This window comes from Schistocerca americana, chromosome 5 (genome assembly GCF_021461395.2).
Source record: "Schistocerca americana isolate TAMUIC-IGC-003095 chromosome 5, iqSchAmer2.1, whole genome shotgun sequence".
Classification (NCBI taxonomy): Eukaryota; Metazoa; Arthropoda; class Insecta; order Orthoptera; family Acrididae; genus Schistocerca; species Schistocerca americana.
This window is the reverse complement of record NC_060123.1, coordinates 93,301,118-93,324,568: the sequence shown is the minus strand read 5'-3', so window position 1 is coordinate 93,324,568 and position 23,451 is coordinate 93,301,118. Positions and strand designations below refer to the sequence as shown.

The 23,451-nt window shown below is 40.0% G+C and overlaps 1 protein-coding gene across 1 annotated transcript in view; it reads right to left on the bottom strand.

Annotated features, from left to right (window-relative positions):
- Positions 1 to 4,931: 4,931 nt before the first annotated feature.
- Positions 4,932 to 23,451, bottom strand: part of LOC124616217 (protamine-3-like) — a 109,879-nt gene continuing 91,359 nt past the window's right edge. Inside the window, exon 2 of the mRNA XM_047144520.1 lies at positions 4,932 to 5,142. Coding sequence (XP_047000476.1) covers positions 4,932 to 5,142 — 211 coding nt within the window. The remainder of the gene's footprint in view (positions 5,143 to 23,451) is intronic.

Below are 23,451 nucleotides of genomic sequence, written 5' to 3'. Positions count from 1 at the left end.
AAGAACACTGACTTTGAGCTCGACCTCTTGGACATAATAATGTAGGCTGTATAAAAACGTCTCACAAACTATAGGAATTTCTTTTTGAAAAGAAAATGTACAAGAACGTTATATGAACATGGATCCGAAAATCCTTCCTTAAGGAGCTGTGTAAGGATTTATTATTGATGGCAAAAGAATGGTACGTGTACCAAACACAGTGATATTTACCTCGTGCTTCCACGCATCCCCTGAGCCTCCGGTCCACCTTTGCCACATGCTGTCGAAAAATCCTGGTATTTTCCGTATTTGGTCAAATGCATTTTGCACTTTTTACTTCTAGCCGAGCGGTTCTAGGCGCTAGGTCTGGAACCGCGTGACCGCTACAGTCGCAGGTTCGAATCCTGCCTCGGGCATGGATATGTGTGTGTGATGTCCTTAGGTTAGTTAGGATTAATTAGTTCTAAATTCTAGGGGACTGATAACCTTAGAAGTTAATTCCCGTAGTGCTCAGAGCCATTTGAACCATTTGAACTTGTTACTTCGAAACATTGATATTTGGTACGGGAATTGAATACACCTAGGCAATGAACCGCCCGCTGGTAATATAGGTAGTACAGTATTCAATAGTAACAGGGGTGAGTCATCACCCCAAAGCTTTGTTTTGTAATTGCAACACTACAAAACTTTTAGATTGAAAATCAGTCCTCTGTTAGGCATTAGCATTCTTATCAACATATGACCATTGTAGAGTAATTTTATAACGATTATTAGGACATTCTGCTTCAAGAGAAACAGGGTATGGAAATTTAATTTTCATGGTCATTGCGTGCAGGTCTACCACATTTCACACAAGCTACTTTCACTCTCCTGTACTTGTCTCAACAGCACAAATCACATCTTCCTTGCTTCTGCAGTTTTGTGCGTTTCGTTTTTGATCTGGAGCGTCCTTTGGTCTCTCGGTTCCCTGACATAATGCTATATTTTCAACAACTCCCATGCCAAATCTTCCCGTGACTACTGTTGAACGTGTGATGAAGCAACCTCAAATCCAAGATTACTTAGTAAGTCATTAACTTTCCTATTTTTCTGTAATTTTAGTAACAAGTAACTCCTTGAGCGCGAGGTCACAAAAAGGCAGTGATGTTAACAGCATTCGACGCCCCACATATTGTGAACCACGCAACCACAATACTGGCTGCTACCGGCAACAGGGGGCGGGTCTGGACGTATTCAACGGTGAGCACAGCGTGACGCTACGGAGGGTAGTTCAAGTGCTTAACAAGTGAAAGTGATATTGAAAGAGGTGTCGAGTCATGAAGTTTATCATCCTTGTCCGACAGGGAGGCACAAATTCCGTCTCCAATGAAACGTAGTAAATGATAATCGTTGTCCAAGAAGCGAGTACTAAACATAATTACGTATATGGGAGATCATCCACAGCATAGTAAGAGAACAGTTATGAACCGATTTCTTGTAAGCCTGCAGCAATTTGACTGTGTAGCGCATATCAAAAGCTACGGACATTCAAGCTAGGACAAGGAGCACTTGTTATAGAATCTTGTATTCGGGTGCTTCAAGGATGCTCGATACAATTTACAGGATGTCCATGTTTGTGACTTACTACGTTATGCACAACAATTTGCGAGTGATTTTAAAGGAAGTAGCGGATGGATGCATAATTTCAAACGATGCTATAGAATTGGAAGACGTAACATAAAGAAATTTGAAACAAAGCGTCAACTTGACGATGCACAGCAAACTGCGAAATCGGCGCGAAATTTGTAGATGAGGTAAACAAACTTCTTTCATGGTTCAGTAAAGCTTTTGTTTTAATCTCCGAACAGTCAGGCTTAGGAAAGGAAATGTAAATGAAATGAACCCCGGAAATTAGAGGTACCAAGAGAGCTGTATCAAGATCAACTAACATAAACGACTTAACGCATACGTATACAATTATGTCGAGTTAATCTGGATGGTAAATTGGTTGTAATGTTTCCAGAAATTGGTTGGAATGTTATTTATTGCGCTGTGAAAAGTTGAAGATGCTATGCCTCCTACGATTCCTTCTCGTAAGCGTGATGTTGCAAGGGCAGTAGGAAATATTTACGACACAACAAGCAAGAATGGGAAAATGGGCGTAAGAGAACTATAGCTATGGTACGAATACTGCGTTTGGCCAATAGCTGGTCAAAATCACTAGATTTTGCTAGATCCCTGGACTGCGTCTGAGTATCATACTCCTTTGGAGCCATCTATCCCTCCTGAAAAGTGTGTGACATTGCAATTCATACCACCTGGACCCACTGAACAAATTCAACCTATGTATGTTTTTTTTCGTGCCTGCGAAACATAATATCGCACTATCTGCAACTATACCGTAAAGGATAGTCAGTATCACGGTAAGTTCCACAATATTTTCTCCTTAGTCTCCATATTATCCCATTCCATAAATTCTCATCACCCCATTACACCTTTGTGATTCCATGTGCGTTCTTCAAGAGTAGACATCTAGTTGGTCCAGCACAGTTTGTAACTCCCAAGGAGTTCGCCTTCGATCTTGATGGTGTGAACCTTCTTGACCAGTGTGGCACGCCATTTTTCATTCGATGCTCATTGTTCAGGTTAATGGTTTGTTTGGAATATTTCTTGAACGTCGACGACGTCCATTTTGTGGAGTGTAAGACACACATCCCATAGGAGGTTGATATCTGCATCTCTAGGATCCTCGTTCTCTCTCACCCTTCTGATGCATATGATGAATCATTAGTAGGTAATATTTTTCCTGTCACAAATGTTAACACTTTCAAATGTGTCTTAGTAAAGACGGAACTGGCATCCGCGCAGTCGGGGGGTTCCATGTAAAAAACTATAAAACCATATGCTGCTGCCGGGTCCAATATTCCATAAAACATGCGAAGTGGCCAGCTTCGTGTACTCCTTGAACGAGAGTATGCCAGTGCCTCTTTGGCATGTATATCCAGCCCTTGATTGGTACTTTCATAAAATTGTATGATCTCTGGTTACTTTGTTGTCCGATCAATATCCGGAGCAATACGCGTAGCAGACAAAACAGGTATTCCACTACAGGGCGTGGTGATACAGCAACCAGTGTATAGAATGAGAAGAAGGAAACAGTCTTGGTTGTGATGTTGAAACTGCTGTTTATTTATTCGTCGCTGGCACGCGTTTCGCCTAATTCAAATCGTTTCCAGATTGACCTACATTAAAATGCAATCGAATTAGAAAGGCTTGACCAACTTGAGACTGGAAGAAATTAGAAAAATAAGAATTAGACGTATCGGCAAATGTTGATAGGAAAGTTATAGGTTTCAATGCACACTTTCCACGGGCCTGATGCGCCTCGGCACTTTGTACTGTATATGTGGTGGCAGGATGCAGACTGACTCTTCCAGCGTGATTAAAATGTACAGGTTACACAGGCCTGGTTTTGCCTTGTATTCACTGGACCACATTAAGCGTCCCGGCTACGTAATGGTTTCGTATATTTTTCAGTTACCTCCTCCTCCACTTTGTGAACTATATGTTTCATGAATATGACCAGTTGCAGTTTTTGCTTTATTTAATTCATTCCATGTATTTGAAGGGTATTGGATGTCGTGTTTGTGATACGTGACGGGAACATACATTTGCATCTACTACATTTCTTGTTCACGACGAGGACAATTTAATTTTACCGGTGTTTGACCATCAATTTACAAAACTTGCTTATCAACATTTACTGTTTTCCTGATTTCATCCGATTCCAAGCTAGGGATCTCTTTTCTTCTCCTCATAATAGACAAATCTACTACAGATTTTTCCTTTTTAGGAGTGAATGACAAAAGGGCCTGATGGCTTCTGTCTCTGTTTCTCCGGCAGACTTTTGTTCGATGATTTTTTTCTGGTGTTTCACCAACCCAAGTGGCTGACATTTTCAAAGCTTCACCGTTCATTGCTGGTAGTGGACTACAATGGAGGGTGATGCTTTGACAATACCAGCCATTCGTGCTGGTGAAACGTCAGAAAAATCATCAAACGTCGGCCGAAGAACCAGACACAAAAGCGAAGAGGCAGTTTATCAACAAGTGGCAGGGAATGTCTGAACAATTTGGTAATGACGGAAGCGTTTTTTTAAATGAAAAGCAAATTCCGACAATAGTGCTTTTTTTCCTTCTGTCGCATAGGATACTTCGTGGGATTTTCGCCTTATTTTTCCTTATCGTACGAGTAACTGTCAAGCTCTCTTTTCACCGTAATGTCTACAAAGGTACAGATGTGAGCCAATAGTCGGAAGTAATGCTTCTACTTGTCGTACGAAAAGCTGTGGACAGAGATTTCACTCAGTATGCTGGCAGGTTTTTTATCCTCCTTCCCCACACATGGAATAGCATATATCCTACAATTCGATCTGCCGTCACACATTGTGATTAATTTGATGCCACATACAACCGTTTTCTAGGTAATGTAAAAACGGAAAGACATTTGCCACAAAATGCTAAAAGCTGCTCGTCAATTGTTACGTTCGTGTGAGGAGAAAAAAAAAGAAAACAGCGGGATTTAGTTACAAAGAACTGCCCGTAGCTCATAAACGAGTGAAAATTTATCTTTCCTGTTTGTCTTGGTCTTGCCATCTAATTTCACAAAATTTAGAATGAACACGAACCTCGTCTGAGACATAATAGCCTTATCCCATGATGAGGCAAATCACAATTCTTCAATGTTGAGGTGACAATCTTTTATGCTACTTGACATTATCCATTCAATTATGGTGCATATTTATGTCCTTTGCGCAGCGTTAAGAAACGTTCGGTCAGTAAATCCGCATTTTTTTCTTTGGATTTCCACCTTTTTGTGAACCGCAATCATTTCAACTATACTTGATCTGATAATATTTGGGAGTGTCAATCCCTTCATTAATATCTGAGCCAGCTGAACAGCTTTTGGAATTTTCAAGTTTCCATTCTTAATTCACTTTCCTTAGGCGGCACTTCAGACAACAAAAGAGAATTCTCACGTTTGATTGAATTTCTTGATGATGCCTTCTCCTCTTCCTTCTCCTCCTCCTCCTCCTCCTCCTCCTCATTTTCACCATCTTCTGAGGCTGCAGCTTCATTCTCAGACTTATGTTCAAACTGGATTTCTAAATGGTTTTCCTCATTTCTAAATGATTTTCCTTACTTCATAATGCGTTATGTTGGCAGATATTATGCTCGTCTTCTTCCAAAATACTTCTTACAAAGTCCTCAAACCTTAGTTATTCACATGCATAGAATCCACTCTTGAGAAGCTTATGAAAGCCAGCAAAGATAGCAAAGAAATTTCAACAACGTAAACGGTAAGAGTTGTTTGAGATTTTTCAGTCTCGAGTAGCAGTCGAAGACAGTTGATTAACAGCACGACGGATCAGTAACTGATTTGTACAACAAGGTCAAAAGAATGAATAGGCAGGACGAGAAAGTGAAATCACTGTAGCTAACTTCGTTTCTTCTGTAAACTCATAGTAACTAAAAAACAATGTTGACTAACAACAACACTTTGAGGTTGCATTATGACACAACCTGAAAGGCTGCTGGTAATCAGTTATCTTAAACGTAGACCTTGGTCACTAGTCAGTAAAATTACAAACATGAAGGGCCTGTACCACGGTATGTTGATGATTTACGTATCAACTACCATACATCGTCAGAATATAATAAATTTTTTTCTTAAAACGTTGGTATGAATTTATGATTGCATATATCAGTGTGAGACAAAAGGTGATATTTTCAATCAATACGAACGACCATAAATTACACAAATATAAAAACAATTTCGGACTGTGTTACAATACAGTCCTAGACCCCATACAATGACTACAAATTGTACTGTTAACTATCTTATACCTCAGTGGCAGTCAGTGATTATATAATCAGGGCCTCAGGTTCTAACCAATAATTAAGTTACAAACATTAAGTAACCTAAACCATAGTATGCTGATTTAAACATCGTGTACCATACAGTGTAGGATACATCATACGCACGAACCATAATATTTGTTACTAAACTGAATAGCGGTAGTCTCATAAGACACTGGCATTTTGTTGTTACAGATGCTTACTATAACCATGGAAAATGTCAAGAGTGCATTTTTTTATTAGATTAAAAATTTATAATCCATCACAATACTGCACAAATCATAATAATGCTGACGAACGGCAACAGTGTTAAGGTTGTTTTACCATACAACCTAGGACACACACTAACCAGTTAGCTTTTAATCTCAACCCTGGGCACAAGTATGTGAAATCATTATCATCGACAACCGTAAATTTCACTACGGATAGTTTTATTTACACTCGTAAATCACATACTAATCAACAAGTTCTGGTAACTCTTTGGTTCAAATGGCTCTGAGCACTATGAGGATTAACTTCTAAGGTCATCAGTACCCTATAACTTAGAACTACTGAAACCTAACTGACGTAAGGACATCACGCACATCCATGCCAGAGGTAGGATTCGAACCTGCGACCGTAGCGGTCGCGCGGTTACAGACTGTAGCGCCTAGAACCGCTCGGCCACCCCGTACGGCTGGTAACTCTCTGTCGCGGATTCCGCTACTAGTATTTCTGTAATGTCATCGTAGTCTCAGGTGACTGCTTCCGATTCCTGCTGCGCTTCTGTCTGCAATATTGCTCACTTCGCGTTCCACTAAAACCTGCCCCCCTCCTTCCTGTCTTATGCAGTCTGGCCTTACTGGACGGACTCCCAAGATCTGAACCCCAGGCTGTGTCACAACTTGCACAGATTCGTTACGCCGAAAACGCAAAGCATTATTTCGTTGGTTCGCTCTTCAGTTCCACTCACTGTCGTTTAAGGTTTAGGAATTGCGGTGTAGATTCCTCTCGTTACCTTTCCAACTGTTTGGCCTCTTACAATTGTCCTGGACATTGAAATTTCGCAGCAGCTGTTCAGAGTTTGTTTCGAGCTGTCGTTTTCTGTTACGTGCCTGTTCCTCATTATGCAAAAATTGTACCTCACGCAAAACTCTTCGTCGTCACCCCCCTATCTACCTATCAGTCATTGTTGGCAGCTTTCTGAAGCACATACGGGTGATCTCGCTGTCACAACACGGTACATCGAAGGACTGATTCTTCTTCGTCATCTGGTCGAAAAAACTTTAAAGCCAGAAGATTCCATATTTCTGTGCTTCATAAACTCGTGTTTACTGTGTCTTGGGTGGTGCATTACCAGTAGCGAGTCAAAAACGCCTGTTTAAACTCTTCATACATTGTTCACGATTCTGATCTTTTCGCATGTCTCTGCGACCACACCTGCTAAGGTGTGTGCATACAAAATCTATCTTTTTTCTGCACTGCCCAGTATGGAGGTACAGCTCCAAGAAACTGCGCTATAAATATGCAGGGATGTACACTCTTCCAGTGTATCTTGTAATGCTGTAACTTACTAACTCAGAGATAACTTTCGGGGATCACATGCTGCTTCAGTGTCTCGTCTGTCCCATTCAATCACTCTATTTCGACCTTTCGTCTGGCATGGTCGCGAGTTTCCCAGTCGTGCCACATCCACTTGCTAATGTGATCTATTCGTCGCCATGATGTGCGTGTCACACCTTCGTAATGGAATGTCGTTGCTGTAATGCTACGATTACCGATGTACAGTATATCTGGACAGCGAAATCGGGCTTGCACTTCGTGAGCTAGATCCTGGCAACTATCCGGCTTCTGTATGCTGAACATTGCTATCGTCACACACCGCTGGTACGTTGTGTACTTCGGCTTACGCTCACCCACGCTGTCTCGAAGTCATTGTATTTGCTTCCATACTCATGACACCGCGTGTGCACGTGTCCATTTCTGTACATTTTATGCCCATTCCACGCATGACTCTTTCTTCTCCAGAAGTTGTCCGAGTCTCTGTCCTACACCTATCACTATGTACTTGTATTTTGCGTCTTTAACTTCAGCCGTCACGTGGTCTTCTTCTTCTTCTTCTTGCTTTATTCGGTTCTGACTTTTGTTTAGTACCGCCAACAAAGTTCCTCACTTACAAGTACACATATTCATGAACTATATATATTAAATTACGTATCCTGTGTCAGTCTGAATGTTTATCAGAATCTCGTATAAAAGTTTGAAGGAGATCAGTCAAGAACTTTTCGAGATTTTAGACAACGGTTCTCCCTTATGTAGTACGTATGCATATTGAGTATACCACATATATGTGAAACATGCCGTATGTCCATCCGAACGTTGACTAGAGAATCATGGGCAAATATGAAGTAAATTGATAAAGAACTTTTTGATATTTGTAGTGAAACTTTAAAGAAGGACTTGTCTGTATATAGTAGTATAGGTAACTGAGGCTACAGGAACATTCACTGACAGAAAAAATTATAGCATCGACTGAATACTGAATCGCGAATCTTGGGACCTCCGGTGTCGCAGCTACCCATCGTGCCACTGAGACAGCACTATCTTAACAATATGAAGCCTTTAAAAATAGGTAAAACTTCTGCATCTAGCCGGAAGTGTGGTTTCCTCTTCAAGCAACTGCTGCCTAATCAAGGACGTGTTCAACGTCGACTGGCTGGAGACTGTGTGAAAGAAATTATCACCGCACTTGTAAATAAGGCACTGGATCCGGTCGCAGCTGTACATGCAACCATGCGACTCATCCTTATGTAGACTGCATGGGGGCTTAATTAAATATGATTGAAAATACTTTTCAATTTTTCGTAGCTGTCTGTCCGATTACGCTATTCTCGTAAACGGTTGGCCCTGACTAGAATTATTACGCAATCTGACTGCAACAAACAATGAAAGAAAATTTTCGTAAACACAGTTAATTAATTAAGTCCCCAGCAACTATAAAACCTACAAAACCAATAAGCACAAGAGTAACTGTTCTGTATGTGGGAGTGTGACTCAACGTACACATCTGGCACGGTTCTTCTCCAACAAGACAAGAATTTTTAAATACCAATTATACTGACGTGATAAAAGAAAATTAGAAAAACTATAATTACGCAAGAAAACCAGAATTCACTCTAATACAAGAACACAAGCCAGATGCTTTGTTGACTGAACCTGTAATGACGCATTATTTCAGACACACAAATAATAAAAGAACATTGTGGTTTTTACCTTCATATATATTGACGAAATGCACTCTGATCATTACAATAACATCTGCTGTCTCTCCCATCAAATAACTGGATAAAACATGGAACAAACACTCCTTACTACAACATCTCGACAAGCCTTGCCCACTAGCACATCTCAACACGAACTGTCTTCTACGAGCTCTGCCCACACACTCTTCTACGAGTTCTTAACAGGCACTGACTTCTACGAGTTCTTAACAGGCACTGACTACTACGGGCTCTCAACAAGCACTGTGGAGGCGGCTTAATAGTACTCTTTGGCGCAATCTCTGGCGCAGTGGCTCAGTGTAGCCACCTTTCATATGCCCCTCCTCCACAGGCCAGAATTTGATGGTATTTTTGCCAGCATTGGTGGTGAAAATACCACCAAATTCGTCCACAAAAATAGAGACAAAAATAAAAGATATTATTAATACCTAAATATCACATAATTAGTTAAAATTTTGGCTTTGCACTGACCTTTCAATAATCTAATATATAAAATACAGTAAGCAATACTAATTTTTTCATACATGTGGCTTTACATAATAGTTTACACAATACACAAAAAATCAGTTTATACAAATGTTCACATAAAATGCTTTCAATGATTAGTTTATACAAAAAAAAAGACACCAACATGTGACATAATTTCAGTAGAAGCAGTCCATCAGTGGCACCCAGTAAAGTTTAGCAGGTACACCCAGCAACAAGTCACATTAGTTCAGTAGAAGCAATCCATCAGAGGCACCCAGCAATGTTGAGTAGTTGCAGACAGCAACAAGTGACTTCATTTCAGTAGAAACAGTTCATCAGTTGCACCCAGCAATGTTGAGCAGGTGCAGACACCAACAAGTGACTTCATTTCAGTAGAAACAGTCCATCAGTTGCACCCAGCAATGTTGAGCAGACACCAACAAGTGACATCATTTCAGTAGAAACAGTCCATCAGTTGCACCCAGCAATGTTGAGCAGGTGCAGACACCAACAAGTGACATCATTTCAGTAGAAGCAGTCCATCAGTTGCACCCAACAACGTTGAGCAGGTGCAGACACCAGCAAATGACATCATTTCCATAGAAGTAGCCTCATCTGTGCACCGAGTAATGTTGAGCAGGTGCAGACACCAACAAGTGACTTCATTTCCATACAAGTAGTCCATCAGTTGCACCTAGCAATGATGAGCAGGTCCAGAGAGCGGTCCATGATATTCACTATCACTAATCACACTGTTCATCAGCAGAAATTAATCATTCCTAAGTGTCACCAATCATGTAGAAAAGGTACAAGTAACAGTCCATAATATTCACTATCACTGATCAGACAGTTCATCAGCAGAAATTAATCATTCCTAAGTGTCACACATTACGTTGAAAAGTGCAGGTAACAGTTCATAATATTCACCTTCACTAATCTGACAGTTCAGGCATGAACAATAGTTTGAAAACACATACAAATGATTTTACAATGCTCTTACACTAAACATACAAATTCTAATAAACACACAAAAGATGTCAGATAATTGTCATATTAACTATTACAAATACTCAAATATCAGTAAACCTATAATATTTATGGGTGTCAGTGCAAGCCACTACAAACAAATAAAATAATATTTACGAGATAGGTGGGTAGGATTAGGAAAGGAAAACACACAAAACACACTGACTCATCTTTCATCCACATTAAGTACTACTGTGTAATTGAATAGTGTTAACTGTGTAAATGCAATTCTGTCAAAATCTGATGTGCATCATGTGTATCAAGTAGTAATGGCAGCAATGTATAACAGTCAATAATAGTTAGGTCAACGTCATAGTCATCATGTCAAGACCAATGTTTGCGAAACCAGATCAAATGTACTGTTGTTGAACAACTGTCAGTGAGCCAAGATATGCAAATACTTCCTCTCTTCAAAAAAAAGTATATACTGCTTAGTGATTTAACAAAGTGTGTGTATAGACTATCTTCCTTCTACTTTAGTGTTCTAGTCTGCTATCTTCATCCTCCTTGTTCCATAAGACCAACAAAAAAAATATGCATCTCACTTACTTTACCTCTTATCCACCAAAACTCCAATAATCATCAACTTCACACAATCTCAATAATACCTCAATAATACCTCTTCAATGCGTCGATACATATAAACCTTATTACCAATCTCATTTCACTTCCATAACAACTCTTTCCTCTAGTCAGTCTCCTCGAACAAGTACAGATAAAATCCTAATGCAAACTTCAGTTCATCATCCCATACAATCTGAAGACACATTGTCAACACACAACCTCTGTGTAATCCGTCTGACCCAAATCTTCTACTCATTATGAATTATAAACAAAGAAATGCATACATGACCTCTAACAGACTTAGTTCGAATAACTCTCAGTAATTAAGTACGATTACGGAGTGTGAATGATCATAATATTTCACAGTGTGTACACCACTTCAAGAATTATGGCAAACAGAAGCAAACATGTGGAGTATTTCTTGTGTCAAGTGTCACTTCCTATTTCAATTGCTCACGAAAAATGCAGTGTAATAATTGTCAATGGTCTAAACCTATTTTTGGTATGTCATGTCGTTAGCCTCCTTCCTATTAGCATAAATTGATACAGCTTTCATAAAACCTCCAGCTCATGTGACTTCTATGAAGTTTCTTGTACTAATGTCGTTTATGTCGAATTATAGCAGTTCATTTTCCTATCTTAAAAATATAAGCCACTGAGCGTAAGCAAAACAAGCAATAGCGAGTAAATATACCAGTAGAGAACAGAATGTCAACAAGTGGATGCAGCACAATTCTTACAACGAGGCTCTGCCAAGCGAACAATCTATAATTAATCCAATAGCGTGACCTAAACTCTATGTTCATACACAGTATATCAGCATTTCTATGCACCAAATTAAAGAGTAGTTGTGACGACAAACAGAAATGTATAAATATGCAATCCATACGCAAAGCAGTAAACATGTCATTAGCATCATATCAGCATAAGCAAATAAATGTTCATATGTCATCCTAATAAGTAAACATGAAGGCGCAAGCAGATAAATCACAGAGTATAACTTACATACCTAACCACATCAGCACAATAAATCAGGTGACAATTATAATTTAAATAAATAAGCACAGCAGGCACATAATAAAAATATATGACATCAGTGAAAAAGCATAGCAGCCAAGCGATGCATAATATGCACAAGTTACAACCCAGTTCATTAATAATCATTGTCAAAATCAGTTAACGTACGCAAGCACGTCGCTTCACACGTAAATTCATAGAACATGAAATTAGCACAAAGTATGAATCACGTAATCGCGAGCAGCAAATTACGTCTAAAGTACGTACCTAAGTGGAAATATGTTACCTGAAAAATGAACTCAATTAATAGTTACCTTTTTTTTTTAGTTTATTAGTTTCTTCTTCGAAATTACATTCTTCCTGAAAATTTCTCGATAGCAAGTCCTCTTAACGTCGGAGACACACAGAATTTACCTGAACTTCTTAAATATTTTATAGAACCGTATCCTGAAAAATACTGAATGTTAATAACATAATTCATCAAGTCCCTATAGCTTTATACTGAATGTAATCGGAGAAATTAAACTGTGTATTTGTTTACGGCTGTCAGTGCATTCGCACTGAGCGCTCGATCAGCTGTAGGCGCGTGACGTGGGAAGCAATTGTTCGCGGTCAACGACTGCTTTGTGCGGCGCGCAGACTTGACTGTTGCTTTGAGTATGTGCCGCCGCCAAAACACAGCGCGGTATCCTTGTACTCTCCGCATGTTTACATCTAGCCGTTGGTTTCTCACAAGTATGTCATTCCACAAAATTTTTTCAAAAGTATATCATTCCACAAAAATTTTGGAAACTACGAACCTCACGTTTTGTGGTAGGTACAGCATAATTACGAATAGCGTCTAGTTTTTTTTTTTTTTGGATCAGGAAGAATACCGAGAAATTTCACCTGAGAACGACCAAATTCAGATTTTTCGAAGTTCACTGTAATGCCAACTCTTGCAAAAATACGTAATAATCACTCCAAACATTTTGTTGTGCTCACTCCAAGAATGTTTAGCAATAAGAATATCGTCAACATAAGAAGTAATATTGTCACGAAGATGAACAGGTAAAATTTCCTTTAAACTACGAATGAATGCTGCTGAAGGTAATGTTCAAACGGCAAATTCCAAAGTCACTTTTAGGTACAATTAGTCATATCAGGTTATTGTTTACTTACTCACTAGATAGATTGATAGTCGAAGAGTTGGTTTGACAGATGCAAAGAATAGTAAAAGAGTAGGCAGCGGTACAGAAAACTAAAAGGGAAATAGCACCACTACAGCTCGGGGCCCTATGCTCGCTACGGCACATATTCACTTTAGAGTAGTGAATCCCCTGAGGACTTTAATAGCCGCACATAATTTCAAGTTTGTGACTTAGTGGCAACTTTGGCGGAAGTGTGTACGCAAATTGACCTGACGATGAACATGGATGTATGTCATTCTTAGCATTGCGGAAGATCTTAAATTTCCGGACAGTCAAAAAGTGTTTATAGTCAAAATTTTCGCCTCGGGGCGACAAAGACCTGCCGCGCCTGTCCCTGTCCCAATGACGATTATTGTTAAATTCACGCGCCTGGCGCTCTCTTGTTGCATCCCGTAAATGAAACAAATTATTTTCTTCAAAGCCCTCTGCTATCTGTGATTCTAGATTTCTTGTGCTGTCTTTTCCTACAATTTCGCCTCCGATCTGTTTGACTTGCTTTTTTAATGCCTCAAATTCCCTTTTCACGCGTTCATTAAATTTTCCCTGATTTTCAACATGCTTATTTATGTTCTGATACTCTTCGGTTTCTGCAAATGGCAATGGTGCTGTATCATCTGAATCTCTGTCCCCATTTCAACTAAGATTTGTCAATTTGTCTGAAATCTCAACTTTTTCCGATAAATCACCTATTTGTTCTTTCTGTTTATTTACGTCTTCCGTAAGTGTCGCGACACGCGTTTCAGTATTAACACATTTAGTAGTTAACTGTTCATACTGTTGTGTTAGGTTATTTAATCTGTCATTTGGTACGGATTCCTCGATTCTCTCAAATATTTCTTCCTTATCTTTTGCACGTTGTAAATTTAACTCTGAAAATTTCTGTACTATCACGCGATCTCTTTCTTCCTGTTCTCTATCCTGTTATCTTTGTCTAATCTCTACTGCAATTAATCTACTATTATGAGAATTCAAAATCGGTTGTACTTCTTCTCTGATTTCTTTCTTTAATTCATCTTTCATATTTTTGAAACATGTCCCTATTCGTGAGTCTAACCGTGTTTCCAAAGTTCCCATCTCTGTTTTAATTGTTCCTATCTCTGTTTTTAATTCAGATCCTAACCGTGTTTCCATTGTTTCCATATCAGTTTTAATTGTTCCCATCTCTGTTTTAATTGTTCCTATCTCTGTTTTAAATTCAGATCGAAACTGCTCCATTGTTCCCCTTTGTAAGTCTAACCGAGATCCCAAATTTAATATTGCACCTATCAACTGCTCCATATTAAATGGTTCTGAATTCTTTTCGCCCCTAACATTTCCCGCAAAACTAACTTCCTTCTGCATAGCCATAAGGCTATCTGTGTTCGATACTATTCCAGACTCTTCTATCGTTAATCTCGTATTCTGTGAATTTTCTGATTGAGAAAAATTTTGAAATGGTTCCGGACTATTTTCCCGACTTATTACATTGTTTTCCACTTCATTATTCATCACACTGTTCTCCTGTGTTGGCGAGTTCGCCATGTCAACAATTTCGTCATTCTCACTATTCATCATTTTCGCCTTTTTCATTGATCACGCAATCATTTACAAAACATAAAAAAAATTTGTCACTGTACGAAAATTACACACAATGACTCTTTATCTCCAACAATACCATTTACATGCAATGTCTCCCTCAAACACGATTAACAAACAATTGACATAATTGCACAAGATTGTCAAACGCGTAAACAAGACAACAAATCAAATTCTGAGAAAAAAAATACCATTAGAAGAATGACAATTACCAAATCTACACATGCAAAATAGACTACAATTACTAACTACAAATTACTACAACACTAGAACAATACTACCGTCTACTATTTTTACAATCAGAAGAATTTCAAGGGACGATCCGAAGCAGCGGTCGCCACGTGCATGGGGGCTTAATTAAATATGATTGAAAATACTTTTTAATTTTTCGTAGCTGTCTGCCCGATTACGCTATTCTCGTAAACGGTTGGCCCTGACTAGAATTATTACGCAATCTGACTGCAACAAACAATGAAAGAAAATTTTCGTAAACACAGTTAATTAATTAAGTCCCCAGCAACTATAAAACCTACAAAACCAATAAGCACAAGAGTAACTGTTCTGTATGTGGGAGTGTGACTCAACGTACACATCTGGCACGGTTCTTCTCCAACAAGACAAGAATTTTTAAATACCAATTATACTGACGTGATAAAAGAAAATTAGAAAAACTATAATTACGCAAGAAAACCAGAATTCACTCTAATACAAGAACACAAGCCAGATGCTTTGTTGACTGAACCTGTAATGACGCATTATTTCAGACACACAAATAATAAAAGAACATTGTGGTTTTTACCTTCATATATATTGACGAAATGCACTCTGATCATTACAATAACATCTGCTGTCTCTCCCATCAAATAACTGGATAAAACATGGAACAAACACTCCCTACTACAACATCTCGACAAGCCTTGCCCACTCGCACATCTCAACACGAACTGTCTTCTACGAGCTCTGCCCACGCACTGCCTACCACGAGCTCTGCATACACACTCTTCTACGAGTTCTTAACAGGTACTGACTTCTACGAGCTCTCAACAAGCACTGTGGAGGCGGCTTAATAGTACTCTTTGGCGCAATCTCTAGCGCAGTGGCTCAGTGTAGCCACCTTTCAAGACTACTAAGAGCTTCGTGGGATTGTTTGAAAGGCGATGCCAAAACAAAATCCAGAAATCGTCTCCTTCCTTGCTCTAAACTGCCTCAAGAATCATAACATTAAGTGCTGAAACTATACTGCCACAATATTACGAACTTTAATACCAGAAGACAGATGTAACTGGATACGGTGAAATGCACGCGTCGCTACACGAAGATTTTTAGGTGCGAAACTTCGAATTGTGAAGGATAGAAAGTTAGTCCAAACAGATCGCAGCAGTGCAAACTGAATGAATGAGAGGTAGCTTTTTGTCTAATGGATAGGAGGAACCGAATTACACCTATGAATCATTTATATGTTCAGTAGGGATTATGTCTGTAAGTCAAGTTACACATAGTGTGGTGGCTCCTCATGCCGTGTGTTCGTTTATCGAATGCTGAGTATGCCAAAACTACATAGCTAAATATTTCAATGTCAAGAAGGTGGATTAGTATTTAACCTGCAGTAGACGATAAGACCATTAGAGAAGGAACTACCCCGACAGTCTCCTTAAACAATTCATTGAAATCAAGGAAAACCTTGATCTGGATAGCTGTTCGGTGTTCTGAACAACAATTCACTTCGATACGAGTTCCTTGGCTTACAGTGTTTCTGCATATAAGTCTCTCTCTTAGACTTTTTGGCCGTTTGTACTGCCGATTATACTCTCTCTACAGACAACGTAGAGTGCAGCGTCTCAACGCGTTCTGCCGCTCTCTAAATACAACCGTGAAAATAATTATATTATTCCTGTATGAATAAATATTATTTTAAAACGAACCAAACCGTGGTATACTGCTCCGCATGGTGGCTTGCCGAATACTGATGGATATACAGGTCTAGGCGGCGATGCTGTTGCTAGACAGGTCGAGAGGACTCATAACTGCCAATCCATCCAGATTGAATTAGCGGCAAAACTGTCCGAATATATAGGACAGTTCAACTGTGTCCAGATTTCAGCCTTTAATGTTGCCTCCCCCCCACCCCTCCCACATGAAACACGGTGGGGTGGCTTGTGTGCCTGACCGATACAGACAGCCGACGGTGGAGGGGTATCTGTTGAGAGGCCAGACCAACGTCTGATACCTGAAGAGGGCAGCAGCTATTTCAGCAGCTGCAGGGGTAACAGTCTGGATGATTGACTGATCTGGTCTTGTAACATCAACCAAAATGGCCTTGCTGTGCTGGTACTGCGAACGGATAAGAACAGGGGGAAACTACAGAGGCAATGCTTCCCGAGGGTGTGAAGATCTACTGTATGGTTAAATGATGATGGTCTCCTCTTGGGTGGAATATTCCCAGAGTTAAAATGCCCCTTCCCCCACCCCACCCCACCCCACCCCTGTGGGTATCCGGATGGGGATTGCTCAAGAGGATGTCGTCATCAGGAGGAACCAAGTACGTCATACGAACGGGATTGGGAATGTTAGATCCCCTAATCGGACAGCAGATTAGAAAATTTACAAAGTGTAGTTGCTAGGTTGAAGTTAGACACAGTGGGAATTAATGAATTTCGGTGGCAGGAGAAACGGAACTTCAGGTCAGGTGAATATAAAGTTATAAATACAAAATCAAATAGGGATAATGCAGGAGTGGATTTACGACGAATAAGAAAACAGGAATGCCGGTAAGCTACGATGAACAGCATAGCCGACATAGATATGAAGCCCACGCCTATCACAGCAGTATAAGGTTATATGCCAACTATTTCTGAAGATGAAGAGATCGAAGAAATATATGATGCGATAAAAGAAATTATTCAGATACTTAAAGGAGCCGAAAATTTAATTATGATGGGTGACTGCAGTTCAATAGTAGGACCAGGAAGAGAAGGAGAAACAGTAATTGAATATGGACAGGGGGGGGGGGGGTAAGGAATGAAAGAGGAAGCCGCCTGGTAGAATTCTGCACAGAGAATAATTTAATTTGATCATAGCTAACATCTGGTTTAGGAATCATAAAAAAAGGCTGTATACATGGAAGAGGCCTGGAGACACCAGAAGGTTTCACATTTATTATATAATGGTGAGATAGGGTATTTAGAAACCAGATTTTAAGTTTTAAGACGTTTCGAGGAACAGATAAGAACCTCGACCACGATTTATTAGTTGTGAACTGTAGATTGAAAGTGAAGAAACTGCAAAAAGATAGAAAATTAAGGATATGGGATGTAGATGTACTGAAAGAACCAAAGCTTTTTGAGAGTTTCTGAGGTACCATTAGGTAACGGTTAAGTAGAACAGGAGAAAGAAATCAGTAGAAGACTAACGGGTAGCTTTAAGAGATGAAATAGTGAAGGGCACAGAGGATCAAATAGGTAAAAAGATAAGGTGTAGTAAAACATCTTGGCTAGCACAAGATATGTTGAATTTAATTGATGAACGAACAAAATATAAAAATGCACCGAATGAAGCAGGCGAAAGGGAACACAATTTTTTTTAAAAATGAGACTGACAGGAAGTGCATAATGGCTAAGCAGCAATGGCTGGAGGATCACAAAGGGTTTAGAACCATATTTCACTAGGGTAAAGATACATACAGCCTACAGGAAAATTAAAGAGGCATTTGGGGAAAAAGAGAAGGAACTGTATCAATATCAAGAGCTCAGACGGAAAACCAATCTCCACCAAGTAAGGGAAAGCTGAAAGAGGGAAGGAGTACATAGAGGGTCTATGCAATAGAGCTGAACTTGAAGGTAATATTATAGAAATTGAACAGGACGTAGATGAAGATGACTGGAATACGGTACTGCGAGAAGAATCTCACAGAGCTCTGAAAGCTCTAAGCCGAAACAAATCCTCGGAAGTAGACGACATTCCTTCAGAACTACTGATAGCCTGTAGCGATAGCCTGTACTGATAGCATGTAGCGATTCCAAATCCAAAGAAATCCTTTACTGACAGGTGGGAAAATTACGGAACTCTTAATTTAATAAGTCACGGTAGCAAAACACTAACACGAATTCTTTGCAGAAGAATGGAAAAACAGGTAGAAGCCGACCTTGGGGAAGATCAGTTTGGATTCCGTAGAAATATTCGAACACGCGAGGCAATACTGACTTCGCGATTATATTAGAAGATAGGTTAAGAAAAGGCAGACCTACGTTTATAGCATTTGTGGACTTAAGAGAGAGCTCTTGATAATGTTGACTGAATACTCTTTTTGAAATTCTGAAGATGGAAGAGGTGAAACACAGGGAGCGAAAGCTATTTACATCTTGTACAGAAACCAGACGGCAGTTATAGCATTCGAATGGCATGAACGGAAAGCAGTGGTTGAGAAGGGAGTGAGACAGGGTTGTAGCCTATCCACGATCTTATTCAATCTGTACACTGAACAAGGATAAAGAAAACCAAAGGAAGGTCTGGAGTAGGTGTAAAGGTTCTGGGAGAGTAAATAAAATCGTAGATTTGGTGGCGAGATCATTATTCTTTTAAAGACAGCAAAGGAAAGTGCAGTTGAACGGAATGGAAAGTGCCTTGAAAGGAAGTTATAAGTTGAACATTAACAAAGCAAAGCAAGGATAATGGAACGTAGCCGAATTGAATCAGATGATATGAAGGGAATTAAGTTCGGAAACGAGACGCTTAAAGTAGTAGATGAGTTTTGCTATTTAGGCACCAAAATAACTGATGATGGCCGAACTAGATAGGATATAAAATGTAGACTTTCAATGGCAAGAAAAGCATTTCTGAAGAAGAGAAATTTGTTAACATAGAATATCTTATATGGAAATGAAACACGGACGATAAACAGTTCAGACAAAAAGAGAATTGAAGCTTTCGAAATGTTGTGGTACAGAAGAATGTTAACAATTAAATGGGTAGATCACATAACTAACGTGGAGGTGCTGAATAGAATAGAACAGGAAGACAGTCTGTAGCGAACCAGGGTGTGAATTGGACAGTCAAAGAAGCTACGATCCCCCCCCAGGTGGAGACTAGACAAACGTTGTGCTTAAATGTGAAATCCATTCGACCGTGGTGCAACAGCCCCTAACATTTTATTAACAGTGATATTTCCGGCAGTGAAAGTTTACATTTTACAAATACTCCGCAATTCACACTTAAGTGCCGGGAAGATGATTCTTCGAACCATCTTCAGACTATTTCTCTACTGTTCCAATTTCTAAAACACGTGGGACAAATGCACACTTAACATTTCTGGACGGGCTCTGATTTTTCTTATTCTATTATTATGATCATTTATCTCTAAGCTAGTTGGGTACAATGAAATATTTTCATATTCAGAGTAGAAAGTTCGTGATTCTCCGAAAGTTACTGTTTACGGATTGCCAAAAAGGCATTATTGACCATTTTTTCATGTGAGAGACGATCACTAGTGAACGTAATTTTGCAGTTTTGCAACAATTTGTAGCTACACAGCTAGCGGCGGTGGGTGGTTATACCACATGGTATCCATACCACGTCGCACGGAACAGGCGTTTCGCTCCGAGAATACGGTCCTTGCGTTGGATCATTGGCAGTTTGCCCGAGTATTGATTTGCGTCCATATACGCCCGATCTGTCTCCACGTGACTTTCTTCTGGGGTACATTGAAAGACACGATCCACTGGAACTATCCCACCACTCTGACGCGCTTGAATCGCCGATCTGTGTGGCAACTGAATCGATTTCAAGTCGGGCACTGGAGAATGTGAGGGCAAATCTCATTATTCGTTTGTGCCCCCTCCGTAATGCGATTGATGGACATTTCGTAAGGGCTGCCGCGTGAATGCAAGGACTACTTACAGAGGATGGATTTGTATGGTTACTCATACCCTGTGCGGGCTGCGCAGTGCACGGAGCCATCCGTTAGCACCTTCTCGAAATATTTCGAAGCTTCTATGTAACTTTTGTATAAAATTCTTCGGACTATCGAAATAAACATTCGTTTTATGGCACTCGTCTGTCCATCTTACTTTTAGAGATATTTAGTTATGAAAGCATGGACTCCTTCGCTGATCACTTTGTACTTAATGCGCATCATGCCCGTACAACTTTTATTTCAGGCTCCCCTGATGGTCTTACAATTTCAATGATGAGCACCGTACTTTTGAAATGATTGGTTGTAGAAACAGATCTACAAACCATGCCCGCTGTAGGTTAATACTCATGCGCTTTGCGTGCTTCAATAACAGCTGGAATGATAATGAAATTTTGAATACTCTGCTTACAGCTGAAATCAAGTGTTATTCCGTAAACGCGACTCGCTAAATGTTTTGATCGCCATTTGCCTTACTAGCGGAGATTCGTTTCTCTATATAAATTAAGACTAAAATTTTAACGACAATTTTGCTTACCACCACCTGAAAATACTGCTACATAGTGCCAGGACTGTGGTCTCAGTAAAGCCGGCACTATTATTACGACGCACGTTTTCATCAGTAAAGAATACCCAGAAAATCGAAAACTCACGAACAGCTTGACACCTATCTGCTGGCTCGTAGGAGATGGAGTCAATATGTCGTGCCGGATCAACATTTGTAGCTGCACGATTCTGGTACCTGGATGGAGTCCCCTGAGGTAACCACCTTAATGTATCACTTTGTGGAGAACAGAACACACACATTACGTAGACAGCGTAGTTAGTCAATGGCCGCAACTATCCCGACCAGCGTCCTCGTCATACACAAACTGATCGAGATCTAAAGGAAACTAAGAACTTGGAACTTGCGATTGGATGATGGTACGTGATCATCGGGTAGACTGTCTGTGTTGATCCAAGCCTGTTACTCCGAAGCAGTGACGCCTGAGATGAAAGTATTTCTGATTTGGCTTGATACACTTTACCCGCCTAGAGAATCTTTTCGGCTCTTCCCTAGTGATATCTCCTAGAATGTTATTCGAAATAGGAGAAAGAAAATTTTGAATATGCACAGAGGAGATCCAGGAAATAGCTTTATGGACAGACGCCTGCAGATGTTTCTGCGCCTGCGTCTTGCTGCATGAAGTATGGATGAGACACATTGATCAGACCCCAGAAAACCAACTATATCTATCACCGTTTATTTAGGTATTGCAAAACGCAGTGCTTTTGGGTCCAAATATCCGGTAGTGAAGTTGCAGCAGGAGATAAATATGATCAAATTCGACGCTGTGGAGTCATCAGATAGGAAGCGAAAAAGGAACAAGTAAATAAGGAGAATAAAGAATTCATTACAAAGGACTAGAAGAGAGAAGACATCTAAAATTAGTTAAAAATGGTTCAAATGGCAAGGAGCATTATGCGACATAACATCTGAGGTCATCAGTCGCCTAGAACTTAGAACAGCTTAAACCTAACTAACCTAAGGACATCACACACATCCATGCCCGAGGCAGGATTCGAACCTGCGACCGCAGCAATCGCGCGGTTCCAGAATGCAGCACCTAGAACCGCTCGGTCACACCGGCCGGCTCTAAAATTAGTCTGTTATAAGTAAGCCGATTAAAAGCAATGTTAGAGATAGATTTGGAATATTAGGCAGAATGGCAGACGTATTTTAAGAATAAACCGAATCTATTACACTGAAAATTAGTCACATCTATGCACTAGCACTCGCTTTGATAAAGAGGTAAACGGCTAGTATATTCACATTATTACGCAACATTAGGACTAAAACTGAAGGACAGCTCTGGATGGAAAATTATTAGCGTGATCGCAGTAATGCCCTACATTTTTTTTCTCAGAACATATTTATTGTTAAGAGCCATAATTTGGTGACAATACACATCGACATGCCTTGTCCATGTCTTATTTTTCTACGTAGTCTCCACTACGTTCTATGGCGTTAGGCCAACGCTGTGGAAGAGCATGAATTTCTTGGTGGTAAAAGCTCTTGTCCTGTACGCGTAGCCATGTATTCACTGCACGACTGACACTGTCGTCATCTTTATAGTGTGTTCCCCACAGATAATCTTCAAGTGTCCCCAAGTGATGGAAGTCCGAGGGTGCCAGGTCTGGACTGTAGGGTGGATGAAGCAATGATGTCCAACCCAATTTGGCGTTTTGTTCCCGGGTTGTCACACTTGTGTGTGGGCGTGCATTATCCTGTTGAAACAAGGTTTTTCTGGATTCTTGTCCGATCGAACACGTAGGGAACGGTTCTTAAGTTTATTCAGACTCTTCATGTATGCCTCCGAATTGATGGTTGACCCTCTTGGCGTCACATCCACGAGAATGACGCCATCACAATCCCAAAAGACTGTCTCCATGACTTTTCCGGCTGAGGGGGGTGTCTTGAGTTTCTTCTTTTGTGGTGAATGAGGATGATGCCACCCCATGGACTGCCTTTTTGTTTCGGCACCAAGTGGTGCACCCAGCTTTCGTCCTCCGTAACGATCCTCGACAGA